We start from the raw sequence: 13,803 nt of genomic DNA, 5'->3' as shown, positions 1-13,803 counted from the left end.
TACTTTATAGATTTTATATGAATGATGCTAGCTCAACAATTATGAGACACTCAAAATGTATGACATGTAAAAGTTTACATTTTGACAAGCTAGATCTCTCAACTAAGAACTCTTCGGATTCAGAGATGGGCTAGCTAAGACTTGACATGCCTCTCTCCTATCACTGTACCATCAGTCACTTCATTCATATGCACAATGTTAGCAGAGAGACTCTGAGCAAATAACAAAGGGGCAAAGACTAAAGCAAGCACTTATTCATTTTAATAAAGCAAGCAGCTTTGCAGAGTAAAATGATCTTGCTGTGAGTGGCGCTTTTCCCAGAGAAAAGGTTTAAGTGTGAGGATCTTTGTAGAAGGGCAACTTTATCTGCTTTTAAGGTTAGCTGGACTTCTTGCTTTCTCCTACATCACTGTTTTTGTTTGTTTGCTTCTGTTATTTGATATAGGGTGTCAGTATATAGCTAGGCTGACCTTGACTTGGCATTCTTGTCTCAGGTTCCCAAGTGCTAGGATTACAGGCAAGTGCCATCATATCACTTATACACCCATACATATACCCAAAAAAATACTTTTTTAAAAAAAATCCAATGACACTTTAAAAAGGAGTATGTCCTATATAAATTTTGCTTTAACTATAAAAGCATGGTTAGTAGTCAATTTAAAAATGACTCAGAAAATATGTCTTCAGAATCTTTAAGACAAAACTTGGAACTGTAAGATGATAGGTTAGAGGATGTGGAATTAACACAGCATAAAAACACAGAGAGAAGCTACTGAAGGACTTTAATAACTATAAAACACTGGTGGCCTGACAAGTACTTCTAGGTGCAACCACATGCAAGAGAAGATGAGTTCATTCTGTGAGCCCAAACCAGACACAAACGCATACTCTACACCAGGAGAGAGGAGCGCAAGAAGCTAGGAGGTGAGAGAATCCTCAACTACTATTTCTAGACCTGCAGCTTCAGAGCACCCACGGCAGCACCACCTCACATGTAACTGACACATGACAAAGCATGGCGTCCATCAGTGGCTACTCTCAGAGGGACATTTGCAATGTTTCTGAGACAGCATCAAAGAGTTTATTAATACTGGCTAAGTCTTTAGAGAAGAAAAAAGGGGACTAAAATTTAGCACAAAGGATATTATTTATTTTAAGTATCAATTACAGTGTGACTAAGTGTCTTAGTCAGGGTTCCTATTGCTATGATAATAGAAAAAGCAAGTTGGGGACGAAAGGATTTATTTGGCTTAAACTTCCATATTACTGTTCACCACTGAAGGAAGTCAGGACAGGAACCCGGAGAGAGGAGTAGATGCAGAAGTCATGGACGGGTGCTGCTTATTGGTTTGCTCAGCCTGTTTTCTTATAGCACCCAGGACCACCAGCCCAGGGATAACCCCACCCACAATGGGCTGGGAAACACCCCCCCCCAACAAATCACTAAGAAAATGTCCTACAGTCAGATCTTATGGAGGCAAGTTTTGAATTGAGGTTCCCTCCTTTCAGATGACCCCCGCTTATGTAAAGTTGACACAAGATTAGGCAGCAGACTGACTACAGGGGCTGAAGAAAGGCACAAGGATGTGCTTGCACTGAGGACGGTAATGGCACACACTCACATTCTTGGTGGACCCCAGTGGCTAAAGTTGGGCGTTTCTTCTCCTTCACCTTCCTCTCTCTCGGGTAACTCCCTGTAAGGAGAAACACAAAATTTATAAGACACATTCTTATTCTTAAAAGTTTTTGCAAGTTTCAAAATTGCATGATCTAGGGGTAAATAATTAATTTTTAACCTTTTAAAGTATTCACATCAGTAAATAGACAAAGCAAACATTCACTGCTTTAATAGTCAACAAAGCAACCCCCTACATAGCTCCAAACCATCACAGAATGATGAAACCTGGTAAAACATGAGACTCGTTGCCTTTAGTTTGTACAATTTCACATTTGCAGTATCATCAATATGTAACTTTTTTTTTTTTTTTTTGGTTTTTCGAGACGGGGTTTCTCTGTGTAGCTTTGCGCCTTTCCTGGGACTCACTTGGTAGCCCAGGCTGGCCTCAAACTCACAGAGATCTGCCTGCCTCTGCCTCCCGAGTGCTGGGATTAAAGGCGTGCGCCACCACCGCCCGGCTATATGTAACATTTTTCTGTAGTTCTATAAAGGGTCTCACTCTGTAACCAGGCTGGCATGGAACATGCACCAATCCTCCTGCCTCAACTCCCTAGTACTAGGATTACAGATGTGAGTGACTATGCCTGGCCTAAAATGCTTCTTAATCGTTGTACTGACTGACCAGCTAGATGAACAGTCCAGATACTCCCTGTTTATTCTGACCTCTCAAGTTAGGTCAACTTGCTGACCTGGATAAAAAGAAAGACTGAATTATAGAGTAACTATTTAGTGTAGCAATGTGATTGCTCCCGGAAGCGGTGTTTATCACAGCAACAGAAAGCACACTAGAGCAAGTAGTTTTTAAAAATTCTTAGTTTTAGGGAAAAAAAACCAATCCTTGGTATTTGTGAAAGGTTGCTTTGATTTTGGATTTTTTCAGTTAAGGGATGAAATTCTTCTAATGACAGTGGAAATGGTTTCCATGGCCCATTTACATTGTCAATATAGGAATTATATTCTCACCATGCCCAGAAGCAATTTGGGGAGAAAAGGTCTTTTTCATTTTATAGCTTATAGTCTCATCATCTAGAGAAGCAAAGTCAGGAACTGAAGCAGAGACCCTGGAAAATGATGCTGAGTAGAGTGTTCCACAGCTTAGGATCCACTACTTTTTTATACAGCCAAATCAAAAGGGGTCTGAGCCCTTCGACTACAACTATCAATCAAGAAAATGCCCCGCGGGAATGTCCTTTTTGGTTATTCTAGGTTTGTGACAAGTTGACAGGTGAGGTTAACTATGACACATCTAGTTCTCAGAACTGCACAGAAGGGAGGAGGCAAGACAGTGTCTAGCACATAAAAAAAGTAGTTTTCTTTGATTAGGATGTAATGCAGGGATTCTTCTACTGGAGGAGGCTCACTCCATTTTCATTGCCTGTTATCATTCTTCAAGGAGTCGGTATACACACACTGTAATCAGATTATTTCATAGAAAATAAAAGTCTGATGCCGGGCGGTGGTGGCACACACCCTTAATCCCAGCACTTGGGAGGCAGAGCCAGGTGTATCTCTGTGAGTTCGAGGCCAGCCTGGTCTACAGAGTGAGGTCCAGGACAGGCACCCAAAACTACACAGGGAAACCCTGTCTCAAAAAAACAAAAAAAAAAAAAAAAAAAAAAAAAAAAAAAAAAAGAAAGAAAGAAAAGAAAAGGAAGACTGAAACTTGTGAATGTTATACATATTGGATAAGTTTCAGAAGGCCAGAAGAGGTGTACAATTGAACAAATAAAGTCACGTTACCGTGAATGTATACACCATTTAATCTGAATTAGAATCCAATAGAGTAAATCAAATACTTTCATTGTACATATTGAGATGTAAATTTGCTTAAAACATTGTAAATAAATAAAAAACAAAACATTAAGGAAATTTTAATTTTTTTTTTTTTTTTTTTTTTTTTTTTTTTTTTTTTTTTTGTTTTTCGAGACAGGGTTTCTCTGTGTAGCTTTGAGCCTTTCCTGGAACTCACTTGGTAGACCAGGCTGGCCTCGAACTCACAGAGATCCGCCTGCCTCTGCCTCCCGAGTGCTGGGATTAAAGGCGTGATCCACCACCGCCCGGCCAGAAATTTTAATTTTTTCTGATTGTTTTCATTAGTATTTTCTAGTTGCCACACACAGTAATGGATTTCTGGTCACTTTGCTCTTATTTACCTCTCTGTCATGCTCCCTAGCACCCTCTTAGTGGTCCTGCATACACAAGAACAGCTCCTCCATCTGCCTTCACCTCACTTACACTCTTACCTGGTCTGTGTCCCTTCCCCTCACTTTGGACCTCTACCTCCCTTCACAGTAATCCTCCTAGTCTGCGCTTGCGCTCTCTCTCTCTCTCTCTCTCTCTCTCTCTCTCTCTCTGTCTCTCTCTGTCTCTCTCTCTCTCTCTCTCTCTCTCTGTCACAAGCTCACCATCAAATGTAGACAAACATATCAATCTACACCTAAGCTACACGTGAGAGAGAAAACACGCAATACTCATCTTTCTGGGTCTAGCTTATTTCACTTTGCACAACAATCTCTAGTGCATCTATTGTTCTGCAAATGCTGTCATTTTGTTCTTTACAGCTGAACAAAACCCCTTGTGTGTTTGTGTCACACAAACACATTTTCCTTACCAGTTCCGCTCTTGTTGGACGCTTAGGCTTACTCTATAACTAGCTACCATTTGCTTATCTTCAGCACATCTGAGCACAGACAGACCTCTGCAGAGTTGTACTCAAAGTTAATAACAAGAAACTTTAAAATGCCAATTAGTGCTGCGTGGTGGTGACACACGCCTTTAACCTCAGCACTCGGGAGGCAGAGCCAGGTGGATCTCTGTGAGTTCGGGGCCAACCTGGGCTACAGAGTGAGTTCCAGGAAAGGTGCCAAAGCGAAACAGAGAAACCGTCTCGAAAAACTAACTAACTAACTAACTAACTAACTAACTAAATAAGTAAATGCCAGTTAGTATGAAGACTACCTTACTGACAAAGAACCTGTGTATTATTCAGGAAGGCTCCCCAGTGGAGCAAATAGTTACCTGTGAGCCTCATGCCTAAGTCTTGCCTTTTAGGAATAGAAATCGAGAGCAAATACAGTTCACAGGAACTCCTCTGAAATCTGCTGAAGTTTAAACACTTTTTAAACCTCTGACTGCAAACCCAAAGCCAACATTGAAATACAGGAATGATTTCCTGAGGTAAAGGTTAGTTAGGAGCCTAAACACCTGTGCCTGCCTCTGCCTCTGTGTCTCTCTGTCTCCTTTCCCTCCTTGAGGAGGGAAAGCCATGGGTAGCAGCAGAGTGCTTCTTCCCGGTGAGGCTGGGACAATTAAGCAATGCACATCCATGTCCACTCCTCTCTGTGCAAAAGAAATGGGCTCAACCTGTGAATTGGTCTCTTCCAATTCTTCAGTTAACAAATTCCAGTGCAGAGAAAACACTCCACTTCTATCAGATTCAACTAGCAACACTAAGTACAAGGCCAGCTGAAACAACCAAAGGTGCTTCACTGACATGTGATTAGACCACATAAAAGTCATAAACTATGTTGTTCTCAACCCTTCCACTCTGAAGTATGCCTCTGGGAAAAGATGCTATTGCTGACTTCTTGTTCCTGTGCTTCCCTCTGCATGCTGCCCGGCACCCTGCACTTATATATAAGAAAATGTTAGTAAAATGGTGTGTGTGTGTGTGTGTGTGTGTGTGTGTGTGTGTGTGTACCTTCCTTGCCTTGAATTATCTGGGCAATATGCATTTTACTAGCCTCTATGCATGTCTAGGATTCTCAACATTACCCTGTTCCTACCATGTCCAACTTCTGAACTTTCTGTTCCATTCTCAACTCAGTGTTTGATTTGCACCGAGCACCAAAACAACACCAACAAAACACAGACAAACAAAGCAGCTCTGTGCTTAAGGAGCCCCATGAAAACATTTCTCTTGGGCATCTTATCTTTGGCATCTCTGTAGCCCTCCCCCTCGTTTGCAATTCATCAACTTCCTTACACCTCTTCTTTCTGCCCCCACCTCCCAGTCCTCTCTCCAGTCAAGCACAGAGCACCCTGTGTAGGACTTTGAAAGCTCACATTCTTCTCACTGCTTGAGTTTCCCTGGGAGATCCTTCAAACCTGGGAGCTTCATCTATACTTGACCATGTTCTCAATGGCATGTCAGAATACACATTAATCCCAAATTGATATATTCAATAGATTTCATTCGCTTTGTGAATTTAAGGATATTTCAATTCAACATGTCCGCAAATAACCTGACAACTTTCCTGCCAACTTGTTATAAAGATAGGCCTTTATCTTGTCAAAGAATTAATGTCCCATTATCAGCTTCCTACTCCAGAACCATGAGGCTTATATACTGTCATTAGTCACGCCTTCCTACACATTCTCTGATGCTTGAGTCTACACATCCTTTTGTCCTCAAGCCCACTTGCTGGCCTGTTAATAGAAACTGTAAATTAATATCCCATTCTCTAATCAAATACTGTATGCAATCCATTTTGTGAATATAAATATAAAATTCTATTTGTGATCTAATTTCATGTACTATGTAAATTTTTAATAGTAATTGTCTAATACAGATTTAGTTATAATATCCTTCTATATTTTCTAAATATTACACTAAAATTTCACATTGTTCAGAAACAAAAGCCAAACCAGGAACCAGCTATAGGGGAAATGGAACACAGGGGAGGGTCTGCGGGTAGGAAATGAGAATGAAGGAGAAAGTCACATGTGTAAGAAAATGACACAATGAAACATATTCCTTTATGTGACAACTTAATGATAATAAATGGTAAACACTCTGCTCTGTGTAACTCAACAACAGTTTTCAAAGGAAGAAGAAAGAGGAAGGACACCGTACCATGCAGCATTTCCATATCTTGAAGACACTGTGCCCATGTGTGACGAAGACTTGGAGACAACCCGGGCACTGGGGAGTCGGTACAAAGGCAGATCTTCTTGCTCTCTTCTTTGGGCCACAGCTGGAAGGTCGACGAGCATGCCAGAACCTTGGACATCACTTGGAATCATCGTGCCTGAGGAATCCAGATGACAGGAAATAAAGACACAGTAATTCAACAAATCGTTACAGATGCCCACTATAGGTATGGCCCTTCCAGCTAGCCGATGCATCAAATTAAAGTACAGAGGTGAAAGCCTTAACGCGGGATGGCGGAGAGCATGAAACAGGAAGGGGATGGGGCTGCACAGAGGAAGTTACATTTCCAGTGTGTCCTCACAACAAACAAACAATGAAAAAAACTAGGCACTTTATCAATATCGTTACTTTATCAGATGAACTCCATTACGTTTTCTAATCGTACTGCAAAGTTTCCCTTTCTCACCCTGATCATGAGTACTCTGGCATTAATTCATTTAAACAAAATGGCCCCATGGAATAGCAACTAAGTAAGAATTCTTACAATTTGAAAAGCTTAGTTTAGAAACTCCAGAATTTTTTTTTTTAATCTGTTGACTCATGCAGTGGGATGATCTGTATGTCAAATTACTCTGATTGGTCAATAAATAAAACACTGATTGGCTAGTTGCTAGGCAGGAAGTATAGGCGGGACTAACAGAGAGGAGAAAAGAAAGAACAGGAAGGCAGAAGGAGTCACTGCCAGCTGCCACCATGACAAGCAGCATGTGAAGATGCCAGTGAGCCATGAGCCACGTGGCAAGCTATAGATTTACGGAAATGGATTAATTTAAGCTATAAGAACAGTTAGCAAGAAGCCTGCCACGGTCATACAGTTTGTAAGCAATATAAGTCTCTGTGTTTACTTGGTTGGGTCTGAGAGGCTGTGGGACTGGCGGGTGATTTGTCCTGACTGTGGGCAAGGCAGGAAAACTCTAGCTACAGACTCATTCTATTTTTACAGATAATTGTAAGAAAGAAAAGGCATTATTAACTATATTTTATGAAAGGGGAAATTCAGGTTAAGGAGTTTGCTAATTGTTAGTCTGTGCATGTATATGCAAGCAGGGTGCACAGATGCTACAGTGCATGTGTAGGTCAGAAGACAAGCTTGAGGACTTGGTTTTCGTAGGTGGTCAGGCTTCACAGCAAGTGCCTTTTACTGCCAAGCCATTTTGCTGGCCCAACGTAGACCTGGCCACTAAAGTACAGAAATTACCATAACTGACTTAAATGTTTATCTTTTTAGGCCATGTTCTTATTCTTATTTCAATTTACTTACGGGGGAGTATACACAAGCGTGCACAGATGCATGCATGGGTACATGCTTCGGGAGGCAGAACAAGACATCAGCTATCTTCCTCTACCACTTCCGGCCTTACTGTCTTGTGACAGGGGCTCTCACAGAACTAGAAGCGCACCGCTTCAGTAGGTCAGCCAAGAGTGCTCAGGTCAGCCCATCTCATCTCGGATTACAAGCACACATGCCCAGCTTTTTATATAGATGTTGGAGATTTTAACTCAAGCGCTTATACTTACAAAGCTGGCTTTCTCTCCCAGTGAGTCCTCTCCCCAGTCCCTTATGTTAATTCTTATTCTTTCTTTTCTTTTCTTTTTTTCTTTTTTCAATAGGGTTTCACTATGCAGCCCAGGGTAACCTCAGACTCACAAAGACCTGTCTTTCTCTGTCTCCCAAGTGCTGGGGTTAAAGGTATGTGCCACCATGCCTAACAAAGATATCTTTTTTAATTATGTGTATGTGGGTGAATATGAAAGCCCAGGAAGGCTAGAAGATGGCATTAGATTCCCTGGAGCTCGAGTTACAGGCAGTTATGAGTGACCTATTTGTGGTGGGTGCTAGGAGCCAAACTCTGGTCCTCTGTAAGAGTAGTAAGCACTCTTAACCACTTAGCCATATATCCAACCATAATTATTATTCTTAATTTTTAAAATGTAGTGTGTGTGTGTGTGTGTGTGTATGGTGTACATGTGGCAGTGAGAGGACAACTTTCAGGAGTGGGTTCTCTACTCCATCTTGTGGAAGATCTTCATGTTCCTGCTGCTGCATGAGCCTCCAGGCAATTCCCCTCTCTGCCTCCCACCTCTGCACAGGAATACTGGGATTACAAAGGCATGCCAGTGCATCTGCTTTTGTTACTTGGGTTTTTGGTAATTAAACTCAACTTTTCAGGATTCAAGGGCAAGTGCTTTCACCCAGTTAACCATCCTCCTGCCGTGTGTGAGTGTGTGTGTGTTTGCGCGTGCGCGTGCACACGCGCGCATGTATCCTTCTTTTATTAGCATCTACGCTGTTTATTTTGTACATGGATTTGTGTAGTGTGCATGCATGTGTTCATGTTCCTGTGTGCGGATGCACTTATGTTTTCATGTGTGGAGGCTTGAGGTTGAGGCAGTGTTTTTCTTGGTCACTCTCTACCTTACAGAGGCCAGGTCTCTTTCTGAACCTAGAGCTCTGGCAACACAGCTTCTGAGGACTCACTGTCTTTGTCTCCTAAGCTCTGGAAGTAAAGCAGGCTGTCACACTGAGCTGGCTTTCACAAGGTTCTGCAGATCAGAGCCTTGATCTTCATACTCGTGCAGGAAGCATTTTTACCCTCTGAACCATCTCCCCAGCCCCAGCCTCTTACCAGTAATTTTGGTTTCCATGTAGATGGGCTCATAACCTTGAGGCACGTTGGTAAGGGGAAAGTAACAGCTTTGGACTCTAGCCACAGGCAGATTCCGTATGGGGCTTGGGATGTAGCTCAGTTGGTAGAAATGGCTGCTTGGCAAGCATGGAGCCCTGGCTTTGATCCCTAGCACCACATGAACCAGCTGTAGGGTGCATACCAATAATCCCACCACTTGGGAAGGAGAGGCAGGAGGATCAGAAGTTCACAGTAATTCTTAGCTACATAGTTGGAGGCCACCTGGGCTGCAGTCCAGAAAGCAGAGTAATTACAGACAGAAAAGCAGCAAGGTGGAAGAGCTGACTATGAACAGTTCTGTGCAGAGTCAAGCAGGCAATGGGAAATCTAGCAAGGTCCAGCTGTGGGCAACTTCGCTATCCAGGGAGGAGCCTGACTTGCTGTACCAGGAGCTTCCCTTGAGGCCAGTGGGGCCAGCCTTAAGGACCCATGAACCATACACTGAAACAATCTCCCCTAAGGCATTTTTATTTGAAATTTGTATTCTTGACGAAAATGTGAAATGCTATAAATTATGAAGTGTTAGTTGAAAGCTCACACATATGTAAGGAGATGGAATGCTACTTTACAGGGTTGCATAACAATAAATAATGCAGCATTTATCCAAACAATATGAAATTTGATACGATTTTCATCAAGATTATTATGAGGGGCCATGGCTCAGTGGGATGCTGCTTGCCACCAAGTCTGGCAACCTGAGTTCAATCCCTAGAACCCGTGTGACATGACAGAAGGAGAGAACTGCCTCTGACTCCTCATGAACAAGCACGAGTGGGCACACACACAAATAAATATGAAAAACAATTTGTTAAAGTTACTTGATCTGTATATTTGTTTTCTAAAAGATTTCTTTCAGAAGTTAAGCAAGACATAGTAATTTTTTGTTTGTTTGTTTTTTGAGACAGGGTTTCTCTGTGTAGTTTTGGTGCCTGTCCTGGATCTTGCTCTGTAGACCAGGCTGGCCTCGAACTCACAGAGATCTGCCTGGCTCTGTCTCCCAGTGCTGGGATTAAAGGCGTGTGCCACCACTGCCAGGAGACAACAGAAAACCGATATGAGCCCTCTCTCCCATCCTAAACTAGGTTGTTAGGGATGGGGTCTAAACAGTTTCTCATTCCTCTCCATGTTTCTGCCTGTCACACCCTGGTCCTCAGGCAGGCTATGCAAGTGATCTACCACTGTGCCTATGCCTCAGCCTCCTGATTTTCTTCTATTTAATGGAGACTTTATTCCAGATTCTCAGGATTGCTTTGCATCTCTGCTCTGGAATCTAAAATAGGGGCCTCCCTTCCAGTTTCCTGAAATGTGTAAGAGGGTCCAAAGTGCCACCTGTGTTCCCTTCTTGTTTGCTCAGTAAAAGAAGGACAGGGCAGACTGAGGAAGCTGGGGTCCAGAGAGGCCTCACCCACATGAACATCAGTTTACTCATCATTGGAGTGTATCTAGGGACCCAATATAAACTCTCGGCCAGTCTGTCCTCATGTTTACAAAAACATGAAGAACTTTACACCAAATGCCTTCCTTGAACCTGTGTCTTTATCGTGTTTTGCTGTGGGATGATAAAAATAAATGGTGTTTTGTTGTCTGGTCTGGTAGACACAGGTGCGGACGTTACCATAATTGCACCAGAAATCATCTATCCCAAGAAACAAGAGTGAAACGGTGTATGGGTATATATTATCTAAAAAATTTTTATGTCTTCCTAAATGTTTGTTTCTGCTTTTCTCTAAAGATTTAACACTATTGGTTTTCTAATAGTCCCAGTTCAATTAAAATTTAAAAGCTGACTTTGGAGTTGGAGAATGGCTCTCTCCTTCTTTAAACTCAAGCATGTTGTTAAAAGGAAAATCCAAACTCCCTGTATCATGCCAGAATAAGAGCCATCTTCTGCTATGGTACAGGACAAAAGCAAAATTAATTAAGGGACTATTCTATTATTAATCTCAACTCTTTGATTCTATTCTGATTCTTTAAACTTTTCTTAAAGTATGAATTTTATATCAAAATTTACAAGATTAACATATAAAGATATATATATATACATTTTAAACTTTGTTAAGATATGAATGGTCATATAGAGTACTAACTAATTCTAGAAAAAAGGCTAGCTGCATATATATATTTTTGTGTTCGAGTCTCTTATCAGTTTTCTGCAGGAAATCATGGCCAGGCCTAACATCAACTGAAGTCTCCAGAAAGAAGATGGGGCCCCACAACAACAACAATTCCACGTGGACAATAATAATATCATTAAGCTGACAAACATCATCCACAGATCAGCTTTGAACTACAAGGTGCTCAGAGCAATTTTGAGATGACTAGCTGAGATGATCCAGTCTCAAAGACTACTTGAATAAGGACTTGAGATAAACCCTGAACTTTGGCATTATACACGGACTATATAATGAAGGATATAATTACCTCTCCTAGAATTTGACAATTAACCTAAAATTTTTTCTTTCAGGATAAAGAAAACTTCGCCCATACCCAGCAGGAAGCAATTTTAAGACTACGTCGCCCACATTCCCAAAGAGGTGGTGTGGGGTGGGTGGTTTTTTGGTCCTTTTAATGGGTTTTGGGTCTGGGATAATTTTCAGTATTTAGGGGGGTTGGTTACAAGTTATTGTTAAGGGTTAAGAAAAAGGCTAAGCAAAGGAGAAAAAATAAGCCATGTAAAGATGGATATCACACAGAGAGTTTGGATTATATTGTCTTTGGGATTTTTAACTGCAGAAAAACATTTGATCGTAAAAGATGTTGAGTTAAACCAATATGTATATATTAAAGATATCTTGACTTTAAAATTTGGATATAAGGATGTTTTACTTTGGAAAGGAGACTCTGCTTTTGTCTCTACAGAAAGCCAGAGGCTATGGATTTGTTCCAGATTAAGATACATCAGGTTTGACCAGCCAAGACCCCCTGAAGGTCTCCGATGACACCATGGCCCAGATGATCCAACATCCAGAATCGTTTCAAGGCAACTGGCTCAGACGATACAGCCTCACGGACTACTCCATGATCCTTAAATATTCTTTGCATCCCCATAAGATACAGCGCCCCCCTCCAGCAGGAAGTAGTTAAGAGAAGCTACGCCCAAATTCCCAAATATACCAAGCTGACTTTGGAGATGTGTAAAAGTTAAAAACCTTCCTTTTTAAAAAAAAGAAAAGGGGAAGTGCTGTGGGATGATTTGTATGTCCTGTGGGAGCCCTTCTTGGGTTCCTTGTGGCGTTACCCAGCAGGTCCGTATAGAGGATGATTAGGACCATGGGCCTGAGTGCAGGTGTTTGAGATGGTCTGCACTTGGCTGTGCTGGGGGATGGTCTGTATGTCAAGTTGTTCTGATTGGTTAATAAATAAAACCTGATCGGCCGTGGCTAGGCAGGAAAGATAGGCGGGACTAGCAGAGAGGAGAAATAAAAGGACAGGAGGGCAGAAGGACTTGCTGCAGCCGCCGCAATGACCAGAGATGCTGCAGCCGCTGCCATGACCAGAGACGCTGCAGCCGCCGCCATGACAAGAAGCGTGTGAAGACGCCGATAAGCCACCAGCCACGTGGCGAGGTATAGATTTGTAGAATAGATTACTTTAAGGAATAGATTTATGGAAATGGTTAATTTAAGATAAAAAGAAATGGTTAATTTAAGATAAAGGAACAGTTAGCAAGAAGCCTGCCACGGCCATACAGTTTGAAAGCAATATAAGTCTCTGTGTTTACTTGGTTGGGTTTGAGCGGCTGTGGGACTGGCGGGTGGCAGAGATTTGTCCTGAATGTGGGCAAGGCAGAAAAGACTCAAGCTACAGTGTTTCAGCGTCTTGACGCACCAGCAAACCAGAACTGACCGGTCAGACACAGACTCTGTACCATCTTTTGCTTCGAATACCACCCACACTTCACCTTGAACAACCTGTCTAGTAAATGACCACTCCTTTTGCTTTTGATCTTGTCCAGAGACTAGGTCTAGGAACAGAAATTAGACTAGAAACAGGTCTAATTAAGTGGCAATACAGCAGCGATTAGGGGCGAATAGAATTACCATGCTCAGCTGCCTTTCCTGTCCCCAGATAGTTCACTGCCAACTGCTGGGACCTCATTTCTGTGTGGCCGTCAAAGCATTGCCTGACAGCTCCAGGGATTGCCTGTGCACCTCAACTCAATGGGTGGGGAAGCAGAGGTGGAGCAGAACCCAGGCAGTGGCTGGAAGTACAGCAAAGGCCCCACTTGCCGAGCAATTTCCCACAGCCACTGCTCCGCTGTGCCAGTTAATGCAGGTCAGCTATAACTTCTCCTGCCCATTGCCTCCCCTCTGGCCTTTTGCCAGTGCACAAATGCCCATTTCTCACCTCTCACAGTGTTTGTCACGCACTTTATAGAGCTGTTCACCATGGGCTCATGGCACCCAAGTGCCCATAAAACGAATCATGTCCCAGAGAACAATACAACTGTTAGGCAATGGCTGTAATGGACACAAAACCAGGGAGGTTCAAAAAGGCCCCTGGAG

The 13,803-nt window shown here is 42.3% G+C and overlaps 1 protein-coding gene across 1 annotated transcript in view; it reads right to left on the bottom strand.

Annotated features, from left to right (window-relative positions):
• Nucleotides 1-13,803, bottom strand: part of Patj (PATJ crumbs cell polarity complex component) — a 332,069-nt gene that overhangs the window by 204,041 nt on the left and 114,225 nt on the right. The window contains 2 exon segments of the mRNA XM_028870280.2: nucleotides 1,623-1,694; nucleotides 6,534-6,708. Of these exon segments, the coding sequence (XP_028726113.1) occupies nucleotides 1,623-1,694; nucleotides 6,534-6,708 (247 nt within the window).

Source organism: Peromyscus leucopus, chromosome 2, assembly GCF_004664715.2.
Source record: "Peromyscus leucopus breed LL Stock chromosome 2, UCI_PerLeu_2.1, whole genome shotgun sequence".
Classification (NCBI taxonomy): domain Eukaryota; kingdom Metazoa; phylum Chordata; class Mammalia; order Rodentia; family Cricetidae; genus Peromyscus; species Peromyscus leucopus.
Note: the sequence above shows the minus strand (reverse complement) of the source record. Positions and strands in the feature narration are given on the sequence as shown.